At 50.7% G+C, this 22,094-nt stretch overlaps 1 protein-coding gene across 1 annotated transcript in view; it reads right to left on the bottom strand.

The window, feature by feature from the left end:
* RECQL4 (RecQ like helicase 4) overlaps positions 1–22,094 on the bottom strand; it is a 137,565-nt gene that overhangs the window by 85,939 nt on the left and 29,532 nt on the right. Inside the window, exon 2 of the mRNA XM_075580506.1 lies at positions 9,496–9,579. Within this exon, the coding sequence (XP_075436621.1) occupies positions 9,496–9,579 (84 nt within the window). The remainder of the gene's footprint in view (positions 1–9,495; positions 9,580–22,094) is intronic.

Raw genomic sequence — 22,094 nt, 5'->3', positions numbered from 1 at the left:
CTGTCACACACACAGGGAGGGCCTGTCACACACACAGGGAGGGCCTGTCACACACACACACGGAGGGCCTGCCTCACACACACACACACACACACACACACAGGGAGGGCCTGTCACACACACACACAGGGAGGGCCTGTCACACACACAGGGAGGGCCTGTCACACACACACACAGGGAGGGCCTGTCACACACACACACACACACACACACACACACACACACACACACACACACAGGGAGGGCCTGCCTCACACACACACAGGGAGGGCCTGCCTCACACACACAGGGAGGGCCTGTCACACACACACACAGGGAGGGCCTGTCACACACACACACACACACACACACACACACACACACACACACACACACACACACACACGGAGGGCCTGTCACACACACACAGGGAGGGACTGTCACACACACAGGGAGGGCCTGTCACACACACACACAGGGAGGGCCTGTCACACACACACACACACACACACACACACACACACACACACACACACACGGAGGGCCTGTCACACACACACAGGGAGGGACTGTCACACACACACACGGAGGGCCTGCCTCACACACAGGGAGGGCCTGCCTCACACACACACACACAGGGAGGGCCTGTCACACACACACACACACACACACACACACACACACACACACACACGGAGGGCCTGTCACACACACACAGGGAGGGACTGTCACACACACACAGGGAGGGCCTGCCTCACACACACAGGGAGGGCCTGTCACACACACACAGGGAGGGCCTGTCACACACACACACACACACACACACACACAGGGAGGGCCTGTCACACACACACAGGGAGGGCCTGTCACACACACACACACACACACACACACACAGGGAGGGCCTGTCACACACACACAGGGAGGGTCTGCCTCACACACACAGGGAGGGCCTGTCACACACACACACACACACACACACACACACAGGGAGGGCCTGTCACACACACACAGGGAGGGCCTGTCACACACACACACACACACACACACACACACACACACACACACACACACACACACAGGGAGGGCCTGCCTCACACACAGGGAGGGCCTGTCACACACACACAGGGAGGGACTGTCACACACACACACACACACACACACACACACACAGGGAGGGCCTGTCACACACACACAGGGAGGGCCTGTCACACACACACACACACACACACAGGGAGGGCCTGTCACACACACACAGGGAGGGCCTGTCACACACACACAGGGAGGGCCTGTCACACACACACAGGGAGGGCCTGTCACACACACACACACACACACACACACACACACACACACACACACACACACACACACACACACACACACAGGGAGGGCCTGCCTCACACACACACACACACACACACACACACACACACACACACACACACACACACACACACACACACACAGGGAGGGCCTGTCACACACACACAGGGAGGGCCTGTCACACACACAGGGAGGGCCTGTCACACACACAGGGAGGGCCTGTCACACACACACACACGGAGGGCCTGTCACACACACACACACACACACACACACACACAGGGAGGGCCTGTCACACACACACACAGGGAGGGCCTGTCACACACACAGGGAGGGCCTGCCTCACACACACACACACACACACACACACACACAGGGAGGGCCTGTCACACACACACAGGGAGGGCCTGTCACACACACAGGGAGGGCCTGTCACACACACACACACACACACACACACACACACACACACACACACACACACACAGGGAGGGCCTGTCACACACACACAGGGAGGGCCTGTCACACACACACACACACACACACACACACACACAGGGAGGGCCTGTCACACACACACACACACACACACACACACACACACACACACACACACACACACACACACACACACAGGGAGGGCCTGTCACACACACACAGGGAGGGCCTGTCACACACACAGGGAGGGCCTGTCACACACACACACAGGGAGGGCCTGCCTCACACACACACACACACACACACACACACACACACAGGGAGGGCCTGTCACACACACACAGGGAGGGCCTGTCACACACACAGGGAGGGCCTGTCACACACACACACACACACAGGGAGGGCCTGTCACACACACACAGGGAGGGCCTGTCACACACACACACACACACACACAGGGAGGGTCTGCCTCACACACAGGGAGGGCCTGTCACACACACACACACACACACACAGGGAGGGCCTGTCACACACACACAGGGAGGGCCTGTCACACACACACAGGGAGGGCCTGTCACACACACACAGGGAGGGCCTGTCACACACACACAGGGAGGGCCTGCCTCACACACACACACACACACACACACACACACACACACACAGGGAGGGCCTGTCACACACACACAGGGAGGGCCTGTCACACACACACAGGGAGGGCCTGTCACACACACACAGGGAGGGCCTGTCACACACACACAGGGAGGGCCTGTCACACACACACACACACACACACACACACACACACACACACACACACAGGGAGGGCCTGTCACACACACACAGGGAGGGCCTGTCACACACACACAGGGAGGGCCTGTCACACACACACAGGGAGGGCCTGTCACACACACACAGGGAGGGCCTGTCACACACACACACACACACAGGGAGGGCCTGTCACACACACACACACACACACACACACACACACACACACACACAGGGAGGGCCTGTCACACACACACAGGGAGGGCCTGTCACACACACACAGGGAGGGCCTGCCTCACACACACACACACACACACACACACACACACACACACACACACACACACACACACACAGGGAGGGCCTGTCACACACACACAGGGAGGGCCTGTCACACACACACAGGGAGGGCCTGTCACACACACACAGGGAGGGCCTGCCTCACACACACACACACACACAGGGAGGGCCTGCCTCACACACACACACACACACACACACAGGGAGGGCCTGCCTCACACACACACACACACACACAGGGAGGGCCTGTCACACACACACAGGGAGGGCCTGTCACACACACAGGGAGGGCCTGTCACACACACAGGGAGGGCCTGTCACACACACAGGGAGGGCCTGTCACACACACACACACACACACAGGGAGGGCCTGCCTCACACACACAGGGAGGGCCTGTCACACACACACACACACACACACACACACACACACACACACACACACACACACACACACACACACACACACACACACACACACACACAGGGAGGGCCTGTCACACACACACAGGGAGGGCCTGTCACACACACAGGGAGGGCCTGTCACACACACACAGGGAGGGCCTGTCACTCACACACACACACACACACGGAGGGCCTGCCTCACACACACAGGGAGGGCCTGTCACACACACAGGGAGGGCCTGTCACACACACACAGGGAGGGCCTGTCACACACACACACACACACACACACACAGGGAGGGCCTGTCACACACACACAGGGAGGGCCTGTCACACACACACAGGGAGGGCCTGTCACACACACACACACACACACACAGGGAGGGCCTGCCTCACACACACAGGGAGGGCCTGCCTCACACACACAGGGAGGGCCTGCCTCACACACACACACACACACACACACACACAGGGAGGGCCTGTCACACACACAGGGAGGGCCTGTCACACACACACAGGGAGGGCCTGTCACACACACACACACACACACACACACACACACACAGGGAGGGCCTGTCACACACACACAGGGAGGGCCTGTCACACACACACAGGGAGGGCCTGTCACACACACACACACACACACACAGGGAGGGCCTGTCACACACACACAGGGAGGGCCTGTCTCACACACACAGGGAGGGCCTGTCACACACACACACACACACACACACACACACACACACACACACAGGGAGGGCCTGTCACACACACACAGGGAGGGCCTGTCACACACACAGGGAGGGCCTGCCTCTCACACACACACACACACACACACACACACACACACACACACACAGGGAGGGCCTGTCACACACACACAGGGAGGGCCTGTCACACACACAGGGAGGGCCTGTCACACACACACAGGGAGGGCCTGTCACACACACACACACACACACACACACACACAGGGAGGGCCTGTCACACACACACAGGGAGGGCCTGTCACACACACACAGGGAGGGCCTGTCACACACACACACACACACACACACACACACACACAGGGAGGGCCTGTCACACACACACAGGGAGGGCCTGTCACACACACAGGGAGGGCCTGCCTCACACACACAGGGAGGGCCTGTCACACACACACACACACACACACACACACACACACACACACACACACACACACACACACACACACACAGGGAGGGCCTGCCTCACACACACAGGGAGGGCCTGTCACACACACACACACACACACACACACACACACACACAGGGAGGGCCTGTCACACACACACAGGGAGGGCCTGTCACACACACACAGGGAGGGCCTGTCACACACACACAGGGAGGGCCTGTCACACACACACACACACACACACACACACACACACACACACACACACACACACACACACACACACACACACACACACACACACACACAGGGAGGGCCTGTCACACACACACACACACACACACACACAGGGAGGGCCTGCCTCACACACACAGGGAGGGCCTGTCACACACACACACACACACACACACACACACACAGGGAGGGCCTGTTACACACACACACAGGGAGGGCCTGCCTCACACACACAGGGAGGGCCTGTCACACACACACACACACACACACACACACACACACAGGGAGGGCCTGTCACACACACACAGGGAGGGCCTGTCACACACACACAGGGAGGGCCTGTCACACACACACACACACACAGGGAGGGCCTGTCACACACACACAGGGAGGGCCTGTCACACACACACAGGGAGGGCCTGTCACACACACAGGGAGGGCCTGCCTCACACACACAGGGAGGGCCTGTCACACACACACACACACACACACACACACACACACAGGGAGGGCCTGTCACACACACACACACACACACAGGGAGGGCCTGTCACACACACACAGGGAGGGCCTGTCACACACACACACACACACACACACACACACACACACACACACACACACACACACACACACACACACACACAGGGAGGGCCTGTCACACACACACAGGGAGGGCCTGTCACACACACACAGGGAGGGCCTGTCACACACACACACACACACACAGGGAGGGCCTGTCACACACACACAGGGAGGGCCTGTCACACACACACACACACACACACACACACACACACACACAGGGAGGGCCTGTCACACACACACAGGGAGGGCCTGTCACACACACACACACACACACACACACAGGGAGGGCCTGTCACACACACACACACACACACAGGGAGGGCCTGTCACACACACACAGGGAGGGCCTGTCACACACACACAGGGAGGGCCTGTCACACACACACAGGGAGGGCCTGTCACACACACACAGGGAGGGCCTGTCACACACACACAGGGAGGGCCTGTCACACACACACAGGGAGGGCCTGTCACACACACACACACACACACACACACACACACACACACACACACACACACACACACACACACACACACACACACACACACACACACACACACACACACGGAGGGCCTGTCACACACACACAGGGAGGGCCTGTCACACACACACACACACACACAGGGAGGGCCTGTCACACACACACAGGGAGGGCCTGTCACACACACACACACACACACACACACAGGGAGGGCCTGTCACACACACACAGGGAGGGCCTGTCACACACACACAGGGAGGGCCTGTCACACACACACAGGGAGGGCCTGTCACACACACACAGGGAGGGCCTGTCACACACACACAGGGAGGGCCTGTCACACACACACACACACACACACACACACACACACACACACACACACAGGGAGGGCCTGTCACACACACACAGGGAGGGCCTGTCACACACACACACACACACACACACACACACACACACACACACACACACACACACACACACAGGGAGGGCCTGTCACACACACACAGGGAGGGCCTGTCACACACACAGGGAGGGCCTGCCTCACACACACAGGGAGGGCCTGTCACACACACACACACACACACACACACACACACACACACACACACACACACACACACACACACAGGGAGGGCCTGCCTCACACACACAGGGAGGGCCTGCCTCACACACACAGGGAGGGCCTGTCACACACACACAGGGAGGGCCTGTCACACACACACACACACACACACACACACACACACACACACAGGGAGGGCCTGCCTCACACACACAGGGAGGGCCTGTCACACACAGACACACACACACACAGGGAGGGCCTGTCACACACACACACACACACACACACACACACGGAGGGCCTGTCACACACACACAGGGAGGGCCTGTCACACACACACACACACACACAGGGAGGGCCTGTCACACACACACAGGGAGGGCCTGTCACACACACACACACACACACACACACAGGGAGGGCCTGTCACACACACACAGGGAGGGCCTGTCACACACACACAGGGAGGGCCTGTCACACACACACAGGGAGGGCCTGTCACACACACACAGGGAGGGCCTGTCACACACACACAGGGAGGGCCTGTCACACACACACACACACACACACACACACACACACACACACACACACAGGGAGGGCCTGTCACACACACACAGGGAGGGCCTGTCACACACACACACACACACACACACACACACACACACACACACACACACACACACAGGGAGGGCCTGTCACACACACACAGGGAGGGCCTGTCACACACACAGGGAGGGCCTGCCTCACACACACAGGGAGGGCCTGTCACACACACACACACACACACACACACACACACACACACACACACACACACACACAGGGAGGGCCTGCCTCACACACACAGGGAGGGCCTGCCTCACACACACAGGGAGGGCCTGTCACACACACACACACACACACACACACACACACACACACACACACAGGGAGGGCCTGCCTCACACACACAGGGAGGGCCTGTCACACACACACAGGGAGGGCCTGTCACACACACAGGGAGGGCCTGTCACACACACACAGGGAGGGACTGTCACACACAGACACACACACACAGGGAGGGCCTGTCACACACACACAGGGAGGGCCTGTCACACACACACAGGGAGGGCCTGTCACACACACAGGGAGGGCCTGTCACACACACACACACACACACACACACACACACACACACACACACACACACACACACACAGGGAGGGCCTGTCACACACACACAGGGAGGGACTGTCACACACACACAGGGAGGGCCTGCCTCACACACACAGGGAGGGCCTGTCACACACACACAGGGAGGGCCTGTCACACACACACACACACACACACACACACACACACACACAGGGAGGGCCTGTCACACACACACAGGGAGGGCCTGTCACACACACACAGGGAGGGCCTGTCACACACACACACACACACACACACAGGGAGGGCCTGCCTCACACACACAGGGAGGGCCTGCCTCACACACACAGGGAGGGCCTGTCACACACACACACACACACACACAGGGAGGGCCTGCCTCACACACACAGGGAGGGCCTGTCACACACACACAGGGAGGGCCTGTCACACACACACACACACACACACACAGGGAGGGCCTGTCACACACACACACACACACACACACACACACACACACAGGGAGGGCCTGCCTCACACACACAGGGAGGGCCTGTCACACACACACAGGGAGGGCCTGTCACACACACACAGGGAGGGCCTGACACACACACACACACACACACACACACACACACACAGGGAGGGCCTGCCTCACACACACAGGGAGGGCCTGCCTCACACACACAGGGAGGGCCTGTCACACACACACAGGGAGGGCCTGTCACACACACAGGGAGGGCCTGTCACACACACACACACACACACACACACACACACACACACACACACACACACACACAGGGAGGGCCTGTCACACACACACAGGGAGGGCCTGTCACACACACACAGGGAGGGCCTGTCACACACACACACACACACACACTCACACACAGGGAGGGCCTGTCACACACACACACACACACACACACACACACACACACACACACACACACACAGGGAGGGCCTGTCACACACACACAGGGAGGGCCTGTCACACACACAGGGAGGGCCTGTCACACACACAGGGAGGGCCTGTCACACACACACACAGGGAGGGCCTGTCACACACACAGGGAGGGCCTGTCACACACACACACACACACACACACACAGGGAGGGCCTGTCACACACACACACAGGGAGGGCCTGTCACACACACACAGGGAGGGCCTGTCACACACACACACACACACACACAGGGAGGGCCTGTCACACACACACACACACACAGGGAGGGCCTGTCACACACACACACACACACACACACAGGGAGGGCCTGCCTCACACACACAGGGAGGGCCTGTCACACACACACACACACACACAGGGAGGGCCTGTTACACACACACACAGGGAGGGCCTGTCACACACACACACACACACACACACACACACACACACACACACACACACACACACAGGGAGGGCCTGTCACACACACACAGGGAGGGCCTGTCACACACACACAGGGAGGGCCTGTCACACACACACACACACACACACACACACACACACACACACACACACACACACACACACACACACACACACACAGGGAGGGCCTGTCACACACACACAGGGAGGGCCTGTCACACACACACAGGGAGGGCCTGTCACACACACACAGGGAGGGCCTGTCACTCACACACAGGGAGGGCCTGTCACACACACACACACACACACACACACACACACACACACACACACACACACACACACAGGGAGGGCCTGTCACACACACACAGGGAGGGCCTGTCACACACACACACAGGGAGGGCCTGCCTCACACACACAGGGAGGGCCTGTCACACACACACACACACACACACACACACACACACACACAGGGAGGGCCTGTCACACACACAGGGAGGGCCTGCCTCACACACACAGGGAGGGCCTGTCACACACACACACAGGGAGGGCCTGTCACACACACACACACACACACACACACACACACAGGGAGGGCCTGCCTCACACACACAGGGAGGGCCTGTCACACACACACACAGGGAGGGCCTGTCACACACACAGGGAGGGCCTGTCACACACACAGGGAGGGCCTGTCACACACACACACACACAGGGAGGGCCTGCCTCACACTCACCTTGTCCATCGCTGCTTCACGCTGAGCTCTGGTCATGTTGGAGTGGACACAAACAGCTTTGAGCTGAGGGGGCAATCCCGACACCTGGGAAGCGGATAAGAGGAGGTGAGAGGGATACAATATAGGAAACCTTTTGTTGCGGCTGCCTGCTAGCCAATGTTTTTTTAGTAACTTGTTATATACCATATGTTGTGTTATTTGGTTAGGGGCTTACTGGGAGGTCTGTGACCCTGGCATTTGGCTTGGGCACCATTATCCTCAGTAACCCCTGTCACGGTAGCTTATGACAAGATATAATGAACACCAAATATCTGGGTTGAACTGAACGAGGCTTAGATATAATAAAATATAATTTATTCCTTAAATAAGGTGAACACAGCAATATAGTACAATTAACAGACAAGAGGGTAACACTTACTCAGGGTTGGGGGATGGAGAAGTATCCAATAGCAATTCTAAAAACAGTCCAGTGACATTCAAGATGGAATCAGAAGCATAACTCCAGCACAACTAAAAACTGTAGGGTTGACACAGTTTATATACCTGTGCAACCCTATTCTTAACATTGAACACAGCCTATTGGTGAACAATTATCTAACGTGGAGACTAACAGACTAACCCATGCCCTCAGGTAACAGAGTTTGTTGATTGATTAATACTTAATCCCTAGACATTGTGTAACAATCAAGGCAGTTAACTTTGTGATTGCCGTGCTTAGGCTACTCAGCCGTCTGCCCTTCATGACCTATTAGCCTAGCAGATGGCGTCTGCATTTTCAGAACAGATCCAAAATAAAATACATATACACTTTAATATCTACACATATTAATAAGTTCCATTCTGGTGGGCTCAGTGGGTCGACCTTTGCCAGTTTTTAATGCCTGCAGTGACTCCACATATTGGCCAAATATGAACACTCTGCGAGCTCCAGAACTGGAGATACAGAAATACACTTTAAAAACATTAAAATACATGCTTGTAATGAAAACATGGGAACATACATTTTCAAGGTACAACAAGGTGCAAACCTCATCCCTGGACCGCAGTCCAGTTAACCCCTTGTCTCTCTGGTGGCCATATGGGGTGCAACCCCTTTAATACCGGGCCACCCCCTTTCTCCCTCTACAACCCCTGCATAACAGTATAGACAGGGACGCTAGACATTGAAGTGGGGTTCCGCTCACCAAATCCCGGGGATAAGACTCTTGCTGGGAGACACAACCTTCCTCTGACACCTGGCGGTTTCTGGGGACAAGGGGACCTCCTGGGAAGCAGAGAGGCCCAGGGCTCCCAGAAATCAGCCAGCCAGTTACATAATCCCAGTACACACCCCGTAACGATTCCAGCCTAAACACTATACCCTGGTGGTCCCTGGGGGAAATGGGATCTCTGCTAGCTAAGAGGGTCCCAGAAATCACTCAGCAAAGTTAACAATTTTTTTAAACCCACCTGGCCATTTTTTGGTTGTGATGATTATGCACTTCCGCACGGTTATGTCACTGGAGCCGTGCATGGCACTGCACAGCACTTACTTTCACTTTGAATGGGTTTGATTGGTTTGGATTTGTCTCGTTTTTTTGCACATGGTTAGTCACCGCCTCTCCCTGAGAGAAAATAACCTGGGTGATTAGGCTTCGACCTCAAGCCAAAGTCTTAGACTTTCTTGCTGGCCTTTTGGCCAAATAGAGGAAGAGAACATCTTGATTCCGGACTGGGGATTGGCGTCAAAGATCCTGAAGACTTTCTAAGCCCACTGGCTGCAGAGACTGAGATAATAACAGGACTTGTTTGACTTTGGGTGACGGTCGCAAGTAGTAGCACCCAAATCACTATGGTGATTTGAGTACAGGGCACACTCTGTATATCTGTTCTTCCTGTGGCAGGGGTAGGATGGATAGTGGCAAACACTTGGTCCTCTTGCCGGGGCAAGAAGCCGGTGTGACAGTAGGGGGTAACCAGGCTCTTGAATAAAGGTTAAATCCGTTTTGGTTACCCCAGATCCGTATATAAGGGTCAAAGAGAGTTAGCTCTTGGGCCCAGTAACATTGTATCTTTACCATGTCTTACCTGTAATTAAAGTATTTTTTGTGTTTTTACCTTTCCGGGCATGCCAGCCAGCAGATTGCTGGGGGATGCGTTTCAAAGGGGGGGGGGGAAGGGAGGGAGGGGGAGTTGCAGAGGAATTGTTGTCAGATTGTGCCTAGTAGACTGGGGACCGGAGTTGTCGGTTCCCCTATAAATGTACCCGGGAATCATGCCTGATTCTCGGATACGTGTATGCACATTGTCCCGGCAATACCTCCCCTTTAAAACGCAAACGCGACTCACCACTAGGGTACCCTGCTTCAGCACAGCCCAGAAAGGAGAATGAGGCTCAATGAGGAATATGTATTCCTGTAGCTGAGGGAATCCCTAGGTTAAGGGGGGTACCCCAGTTCGTGCCAAGGTGTCCCAGAACTTGTATTGGGTTTGTGGGTGCCGCAACAGAATATGAGGTAGCCCGAAATGTATGCTGTAAGAAAGTATGACTTATGGTGTTGTTTGCATTTACTAGAAGGCGCTATGCAGGCAGCCTGGGCATATGTTTAAGGTGCCAGCTAGTATGCATAGAACCCGGAGATGAAAGAGGGGACGGGATGTTGAGTGGTGTCGGGGTCCTAAGTGGACGGGGCAGGGCGGAGTACTGTGTCCGAAGAACAAAGACTCCCAGTGGTGGGGACCCTCTGGTCTGCTAGACTCAGTGGCGCCTGCCCAGCGGGAGGCAATGGGCTGGCTAAGGAAGAGATGGCGATCTTAGGCACTTTTCCTATTGGCCAGAACATATGTCCCGCCCACAGGGAATCCCGAGCAGGCTCAACATGCCCCCTGCCTCTGACATCATCAGCCAGATGAGCCCTGCTCTGATTGGCTGGTGGGACATGTCCCCACGTTCTGAGTGGCAGAAAGGCTCTGTCCATGTTAAAACATAGGACATAGTAGTCTCTAAAAGGGGCTGCCGCAGATCAGAGCTCGCTCTCTGTCTTTTTAGACTTATAGATAACCTTGGTTCTGGTCCAATGAAGCGCCGGTAAGGTTTCCCAGGGGCACTGAGGTGCCAGGGTCTCCAAGCCAAAGCTGAGGACTGGTTCTGAAAAGTAAGGATACTGTTCCAGGAATAGTCTATTGACGTGGAGCGGAGAGGGTAACACCTTTTGCTGAAACAGGCGCCTTGCAACTAGGAAAGTCTAGTTCTCAACCCCCAGGCCCCAGTAAGTGTGAATATTCTCTGTATTTTGTATTTCTGTGTTTCCGAGCTCTTCATCCGAATAAACCTCATTTTATTTCACTGCGTTGTTTTGCCTTGTGACCGATCCCTTAAATATAAATGGTATTAAAAGACCTTGTCTACCGTGACAGCCGGATTGAGTCAGAGTTTTTTTGTGGCCTATGCACCCCCAGCTGTCAAACCTGGGGGGGCTCAATTTGTGGTGCTGACCAGGGGGAAAGAGCCCTGGAACAGCAGTAAGTCCGGCGAATGGAACAGTTCCTGCATGGACACATTTTATTCACGGACTTCCCTCACTCATCGTCGCTTCCCGGGCTTTCTAGCTAGGGGTTGCACGCGGATTTTTAACCCACTCTGCTAATTTTGGTCGGGGTGCTTACGTACACGGCTTAGCAGCACGTATGTACTGTTTTTTCACAGCGCACTGGCACAAAGCACTTATTTTTTGTTTGTTTTGATGCACATATTTTGGTCACCGTCTCTCCCCGAGAAAAAGACTGTGTTGGCAAGTAGACTTCGGCTGAAACTGCTGCCTGGGCTTTCTTTCTGGCCAACCAGTTCCCAGTATGGGCGCCAGGAATCTGAAAGGAGTCAAGAGCCTGAGGTTCTTCCTGGCTGGAGTGAATTAGGGGAAGTAAAAGGATCGGCTGGACCCCCGGGGAAAGCAATCCCACGTAGAAGCGCCCGCGTCAGACACACAATGTGACCTGAGCATGGGCACACGGGCTATAAGAAAAACAGCTGTCTTTGATGGGGCTACTGGCTATGCACTTCTTTGACCCAAGGCTATGCTGATAAACTGTAACATGGCGGGCATAAGCTCATAGGGATCCATGGTAAAATGGAGAAGCAGCAAATGTTGATACTGTTAGCTCATTTGCATGTAATTTCCCAGAATCCTTAGCTGCAGTGGAAGCATTTTAAGTTAAGAGATAATGGGGAAGGGCAGGGTTGCAGACCTGTCTGAGATGCGATTGTGCTCACAAGTGATATTTTTATTTGCTGTATTTTGTGTTCAGCAAATCTCATTTTGAGTGGTCTCTTGGCCATCCCTACATACGTTTTATTTATTTATTTATAACATGTTTTACTAGGAAGTAATACAGTGAGAGTTAGGCCTCGGCCATGCTCCCTGCTGGCGTGCTGAGGCGCAGGGAAAGTGGGTGCTTACCGCACGCACCGTCAGCGGGCCGTCAGGGGGCGGGCCGGGGGCGGGCGCGTCACTGGCCGGGGGCGGGCCAGTTACGTCACGGAGCTGGTTCGCCCTCATTGGGCGAACCGCTCATGTGACCGGCCTGTCGCGCCGGCAAGCGGGGGAATTTTAAATTCCCCTAAGACCTGTGCTTCTGCGCGCTTGTCCCTACTAAAGCCGCTCTAATTGCGGCTGTAGGGGCTCAGTGCTGAGCGGGAGCGCACATCAGCACGCTTCCGCCAGCAAGCGGTAAACATAGCCGAGGCCTTACTGTACCTCTCATTTTGAAGTATGTCCTGGGCACAGAGTTACAATGACAAATACATGGTTACAAATACATGGTTACAATGAGTTAAAAGGGTTTTATTGTTCGTTTTGTCTATATATTAACACATGGAACACCTAGCTCACTGGCACCCTTGAACCGAAAAGTTTTGCTGGTAACCAAGATGGTTTCCCCACAACCGTAGGAACCTGCCTCAGACGTGTTGGTGCCAGAATGTTTTAAGGTTTCTACTTTTTATCAAGATGATCTGAGGATTCTCTGGTAAAATATTTTTTAATAAAATATCCTTCTTTAAAATGCCACAATGTTTCATGATTTAAACTTTTTTTTTATTAGCCACTCAATTGCATCCGGTTATAAATTACAGTATATGCAATTAACAGCGTTTTACGCATCCTTCTATTTGTCGATCTCCTGGAGGAGGGGTTTCCTATCATTTTTAGCTGCTCTCCTGCAGGAATCCTAAACCAGATCATAGTTACACTGGCGACACACTTTATTCGAGCTCGGCTAGTCCCACGAATTCGGGTATACCCGGGTGTATTGAGGTTTGTGACTGTTTTCTGCCCGAGTGCATTGAGTTATTTTCCAGCAGGGATTGAAGCATTTTATTCCCGCTGGCTGCAATACTGCACAGTACATATATATATACTGCATGACAATTCATGAATTTATGCCATCTGGTAGACACGCGAAGCATTGCAGCCTATTAAATCCTAATCATTATCATTTAACAGATCAGCCGCCCATCAGCCAGGCATGAACCCAGGCTGGGAAGGCAAATGCAACGGGGCTTGTCAGAGGTGAGGAGCGGCGCATTCCAGGTATCTGCCAGGTACATACCGGGTATTTGCTCGAATAAAGTGTGTCGGTGCAGTACGTTCTAAAAAAAATCTGTTTGTAAAGAGTTGTGATTGGACCTCAATGTCTTCAGTTTTGGAATCATTTTGTCTAAAGACAGGGCTGCAGACCTCTTTGAGACAAGCAAATGCACCACAAGTGGTATTTTTATTTACTGTACACTGCACAGTGGAGGGTTTGTCACTTTTTATATCCACAATAAAAAAAAATTAAGTCTCAATCTTTGAAATTGTCCATAAAATATATTCTCAATTCATTTGGAATAATGTCCACTATTCACATACAAATACCCATTGCAAACCACTGGTTTCCGAAAGTTCCTTGTTTGTTTTATATTCTCCGGCTTAAACAGCTCAAAATCCAGGGATTCTAGTTTTTCTCTACTTATATTACAAGTAAACTTCAAACCCCAAATCATTCTTAAGTGACTCTGTAAATCCCAATAAATCCACCATATCACCTGCCCAAATGAGAAGAATGTCATCAATGTTTGTATAGGAGCAAATATTTCATGAATTTAAGGTTCATCCAGACAGAGTTGTTCCCAAAAGCCCATAAATACGTTTGCATACGATAGGGGAGCTGTTGTCCCCATCTCCAGTGCCAGAGTTGTAGATAAAATTCCCCCTGAAAGATTAAGTAATTATGTCCTAAATTAACTGGATACCTCTTCTAGAATAAAAATCTGCAATCCGTCCTTCAGAAGGTCTTAATTTAAAAAAATATTTCCCAGCCCTAATTCCTTTTCCATGTTTAATGAATATTTAGAGCGCTTCAACATCACAAGACGCAAACATATAACTTTCATTCAATGGTCCTGTATTTATTTTGTCCCTAAAGCAACACACCATAGGCTTGAGAAATGCATCTACACATTGTAACATATTGCTAGTTAAAGTGTATATCCAGAAAAACTTATATACGGTACAGTGCCTAAATATACATGTATAAATAACTAATAAATGTTGTGGGTATTTTGGGGGTTCAATTTGAGCTTGTAGGTGTTCTGTATGTTTTATAATTCTTGTGCAGCTAGTCTTGGCTGTTTTGGAGGGTGGCAACCTCCTATCCAATTGAAGCTCACTCCCTCCCACATTTAAATGGTTAAAAGCTCACTCCATGGCATCTCCAACTATCAGGGGAACTTGCCTGCATGCAGTGTGATTGTGACAAATCTATTACAGAGTGCTTTTCCTGGTAATGTACAGGTTAATAAAAGCTTCAATCAGACTTAGAACTTTTGCAACTTATATTGACAGATTTATTATAAATCATTCTTCCTGGCAATGCACAGGTTATTAAGAATTTATATTAGTGTAGGGACCCTTGAAACGTGGTCTGCCGTGAAGTTTGGCTCAAGGGCTTACAACAATTTGGCCAAAATGTTAAACTAAAAGACCATTTTATTTATTAGTTATTTATACATGTATATTTAGGCACTGTACCGTATATAAGTTTTTCTGGATGTGCACTGAGCTTTGTCTGTGTTTTATGTTAAGTCTCTGGTTTTAAATACATATTGCCATGCTCAGTAGCACTCCTCTGTGAAACTTATATGCTTATATATATGTTGTGGGTATTTTGGGTGTTCAATTTGAGCTTGTAGGTGTTCTGTATGTTAGTTAAAGTGTATGCCAGATAATATTGGATGACCAGGGGGTACACTTATATTCTTCTGCACTTTTGACAAATGGTAAAATACTGGGATTATTCGGTGCTCGTTTAAAAGAACATCGAACTCCGACTGTTTAATCGCACCACCTGTTTTTGCCTGAACAATCATATTGTGAAAAGATTCCCAAACGTTTTTTTATAGGGTTCTCTCTGGCAACATTTTATAAAGTATTTATCTAAATCTACCAATAAGCGTAAAGCTTCTGCTAGACAGTCATCTCTATCTTGAATGACCAAGCCCACTCCTTTAAAAGCTTATCTGACACTGAATCATTCCGGCTATCCTTTAAAACCTTTTCTCTTGTGGATTGAGATTATCCTCAATGAAAGGACGTTTATTACACAATCTCTAAATCAGATGAAACACATTAAAATAAAGGTCACTATATGTTTATAGTGCATGGATCCTCGTGCATGGATAGGATAAAAAGAAATTTTTTCCTTAAACCCATTAAATATGGCCGGTTGCACAATGCCAGCACTCTCAGCTAAATCATTGTTAACAAAACGTCTAATGATCGCTTAAAAAAGTGCGCTCAGTTCCTGGAGGCCTGCAATGAAACCCAAGTCACTCTCGGCTAGTACGACCTAGTCCGTAGGAACTGAATCTAGTGGTGTCCTCTTTCTTTTGAAAAAATCTTTTTAATATAAGATTTCAGGTGAATTTATTCAAATCAATAAAGAATTCAAATTTATTTGGACCCAAAATTGGGGAACATGACACCACTCTTCAAAATAGCAATTTTCTAGAATAACCAGATGCTATTAGACCAGCTGCAGATATACACTATATATATACAGTAGTGAGTGCCTCAGTATATCCTCACATACAGTTCATCCCGCGCTCGCTTTCTGTTCTTTAAACTCGGGATTCCTCTATTTAACATGTATGTGTGTCTGTATGTTCATCCAGTATATCCAGCAAGATTGATTGATTTCATTTTCATGCCATTAAAACTGATTTTATTTCACATATTATGCATCTCTGCACTGATTGATGGAAACCCACCCTAAATTGGATTGTCTGCAATTAAGGCCGCACCATTATCAATAGTCTGTGTGTTGTAGTGCATTTGCCTATCCTTTCATACGTATTTGGGAGGTAGCTTGATTATCATTCTCATACTATTTTGGAAGTGAATGCAGTCAAGGGCAGAGCCTCTTTCTCCCCTCTGTATTGGCTCTAAAAATAACACTCTGAACCCTGCATCCTCCACTATACATCTAATTATTAGGCTGAGCCAGGGGCTTGCTCACTTCTGTTCAACTAGATATACACACACACACAACAGATGCACACAGTATTCACACGCACAGAAATTCAAACAGTATACACATATACACACAGAGATGCATACAGTATGCAGATATATACACCCCCCCACACAGATTCATACAGAACACACACACACACAGTATACACACAGATGCATATAGTGTGCACCTATACACACACAGAGATGCATACCAAATACAGATATAAACACAGATGCATACACACAAATACACACACAGTGTGCACATATATACAAACAGATGAATACAGTATACAGATATATACACACAGATGTATACAGTATGCACTGTAGGGTGTGAGTGATTGATTAGGATGACAGCTGTCCTTGTCAATATCTGAAGTAAAGAGCTGTGGCTAACTAAAGATAGAGAAGTTGAGATGACAAGCAGCAGTTGCACAGATCTGTTAAAGATTCGGTCATCCTTCGGACATTGAACTATTTGAGACAGAAAGTTGTAGTTCCTTATATGAAAGCTAAGAGATTTAACTTGTATACATTATGTCACGTAGACCAAAGATGTAAAGACCGTATGTAGAGATGCTAGAATAGAACGCCTGCGTATGGAGAGATGCTAGAATAGAACGCCTGCGTATGTAGAGATGCTAGAATAGAACGCCTGCGTATGTAGAGATGCTAGAATAGAACGCCTGCGTATGTAGAGATGCTAGAATAGAACGCCTGCGTATGTAGCGATGCTAGAATAGAACGCCTGCGAATGTAGAGATGCTAGAATAGAACGCCTGTGTATGTAGAGATACTAGAATAGAACGCCTGCGTATGGAGAGATACTAGAATAGAACGCCTGCGTATGGAGAGATGCTAGAATAGAACGCCTGCGTATGTAGAGATGCTAGAATAGATCGCCTGCGTATGGAGAGATGCTAGAATAGAACGCCTGCGTATGTAGAGATGCTAGAATAGAACGCCTGCGTATGTAGAGATGCTAGAATAGAACGCCTGCGTATGTAGAGATGCTAGAATAGAACGCCTGCGTATGTAGCGATGCTAGAATAGAACGCCTGCGTATGTAGAGATGCTAGAATAGAACGCCTGCGTATGTAGAGATGCTAGAATAGAACGCCTGCGTATGTAGAGATGCTAGAATAGAACGCCTGCGTATGTAGAGATGCTAGAATAGAACGCTTGCGTATGTAGAGATGCTAGAATAGAACGCCTGCGTATGTAGAGATGCTAGAATAGAACGCCTGCGTATGTAGAGATGCTAGAATAGAACGCCTGCGTATGTAGAGATGCTACAATAGAACGCCTGCGTATGTAGAGATGCTAGAATAGAACGCCTGCGTATGTAGAGATGCTAGAATAGAACGCCTGCGTATGTAGAGATGCTAGAATAGAACGCCTGCGTATGTAGAGATGCTAGAATAGAACGCCTGCGTATGTAGAGATGCTAGAATAGAACGCCTGCGTATGTAGAGATGCTAGAATAGAACGCCTGCGTATGTAGAGATGCTAGAATAGAACGCCTGCGTATGTAGAGATGCTAGAATAGAACGCCTGCGTATGTAGAGATGCTAGAATAGAACGCCTGCGTATGTAGAGATGCTAGAATAGAACGCCTGCGTATGTAGAGATGCTACAATAGAACGCCTGCGTATGTAGAGATGCTAGAATAGAACGCCTGCGTATGTAGAGATGCTAGAATAGAACGCCTGCGTATGTAGAGATGCTAGAATAGAACGCCTGCGTATGTAGAGATGCTAGAATAGAACGCCTGCGTATGTAGAGATGCTAGAATAGAACGCCTGCGTATGTAGAGATGCTAGAATAGAACGCCTGCGTATGTAGAGATGCTAGAATAGAACGCCTGCGTATGTAGAGATGCTAGAATAGAACGCCTGCGTATGTAGAGATGCTAGAATAGAACGCCTGCGTATGTAGCGATGCTAGAATAGAACGCCTGCGTATGTAGAGATGCTAGAATAGAACGCCTGCGTATGTAGAGATGCTAGAATAGAACGCCTGCGTATGTAGCGATGCTAGAAAAGAACGCCTGCGTATGTAGAGATGCTAGAATAGAACGCCTGCGTATGTAGAGATGCTAAAATAGAACGCCTGCGTATATAGAGATGCTAGAATAGAACGCCTGTGTCTGTAGAGATGCTAGAATAGAACGCCTGCGTATGTAGAGATGCTAAAATAGAACGCCTGCGTATATAGAGATGCTAGAATAGAACGCCTGCGTATGGAGAGATGCTAGAATAGAACGCCTGCGTATGTAGAGATGCTAAAATAGAACGCCTGCGTATATAGAGATGCTAGAATACAACGCCTGCGTATGTAGAGATGCTAAAATAGAACGCCTGCGTATGTAGAGATGCTAGAATAGAACGCCTGCGTCTGTAGAGATACTAGAATAGAACGCCTGCGTATGTAGAGATGCTAGAATAGAACGCCTGCGTATGTAGAGATGCTAGAATAGAACGCCTGCGTATGTAGAGATGCTAGAATAGAACGCCTGCGTATGTAGAGATGCTAGAATAGAACGCCTGCGTATGTAGAGATGCTAGAATAGAACGCCTGCGTATGTAGAGATGCTAGAATAGAACGCCTGCGTATGTAGAGATGCTAGAATAGATCGCCTGCGTATGTAGCGATGCTAGAATAGAACGCCTGCGTATGTAGAGATGCTAGAATAGAACGCCTGCGTATGTAGAGATGCTAGAATAGAACGCCTGCGTATGTAGAGATGCTAGAATAGAACGCCTGCGTATGTAGAGATGCTAGAATAGAACGCCTGCGTATGTAGAGATGCTAGAATAGAGCGCCTGCGTATGTAGAGATGCTAGAATAGAACGCCTGCGTATGTAGAGATGCTAGAATAGAACGCCTGCGTATGTAGAGATGCTAGAATAGAACGCCTGCGTATGTAGAGATGCTAGAATAGAACGCCTGCGTATGTAGAGATGCTAGAATAGAACGCCTGCGTATGTAGAGATGCTAGAATAGAACGCCTGCGTATGTAGAGATGCTAGAATAGAACGCCTGCGTATGTAGAGATGCTAGAATAGAACGCCTGCGTATGTAGAGATGCTAGAATAGAACGCCTGCGTATGTAGAGATGCTAGAATAGAATGCCTGCGTATGTATAGATGCTAGAATAGAACGCCTGCGTATGTAGAGATGCTAGAATAGAACGCCTGCGTATGGAGAGATGCTAGAATAGAACGCCTGCGTATGTAGCGATACTAGAATAGAGCGCCTGCGTATGTAGAGATACTAGAACGCCTGCGTATGTAGCAATGCTAGAATAGAACGCCTGTGTATGTAGCGATGCTAGAATAGAGCGCCTGTGTATGTAGAGATGCTAGAATAGAACGCCTGTGTATGTAGAGATGCTAGAATAGAACGCCTGCGTATGTAGAGATACTAGAACGCCTGCGTATGTAGAGATGCTAGAATAGAACGCCTGCGTATGTAGAGATGCTAGAATAGAACGCCTGCGTATGTAGAGATGCTAGAATAGAACGCCTGCGTATGTAGAGATGCTAGAATAGAACGCCTGCGTATGTAGAGATGCTAGAATAGAACGCCTGCGTATGTAGAGATGCTAGAATAGAACGCCTGCGTATGTAGAGATGCTAGAATAGAACGCCTGCGTATGTAGAGATGCTAGAATAGAACGCCTGCGTATGTAGAGATGCTAGAATAGAACGCCTGCGTATGGAGAGATGCTAGAATAGAACGCCTGCGTATGTAGAGATGCTAGAATAGAACGCCTGCGTATGTAGAGATGCTAGAATAGAACGCCTGCGTATGTAGAGATGCTAGAATAGAACGCCTGCGTATGTAGTGATGCTAGAATAGAACGCCTGCGTATGTAGAGATGCTAGAATAGAACGCCTGCGTATGTAGAGATGCTAGAATAGAGCGCCTGCGTATGTAGAGATGCTAGAATAGAACGCCTGCGTATGTAGAGATGCTAGAATAGAACGCCTGCGTATGTAGAGATGCTAGAATAGAGCGCCTGCGTATGTAGAGATGCTAGAATAGAACGCCTGCGTA

This window comes from Ascaphus truei, assembly GCF_040206685.1.
Source record: "Ascaphus truei isolate aAscTru1 chromosome 3 unlocalized genomic scaffold, aAscTru1.hap1 SUPER_3_unloc_1, whole genome shotgun sequence".
Lineage (NCBI taxonomy): Eukaryota > Metazoa > Chordata > Amphibia > Anura > Ascaphidae > Ascaphus > Ascaphus truei.
Note: the sequence above shows the minus strand (reverse complement) of the source record. Positions and strands in the feature narration are given on the sequence as shown.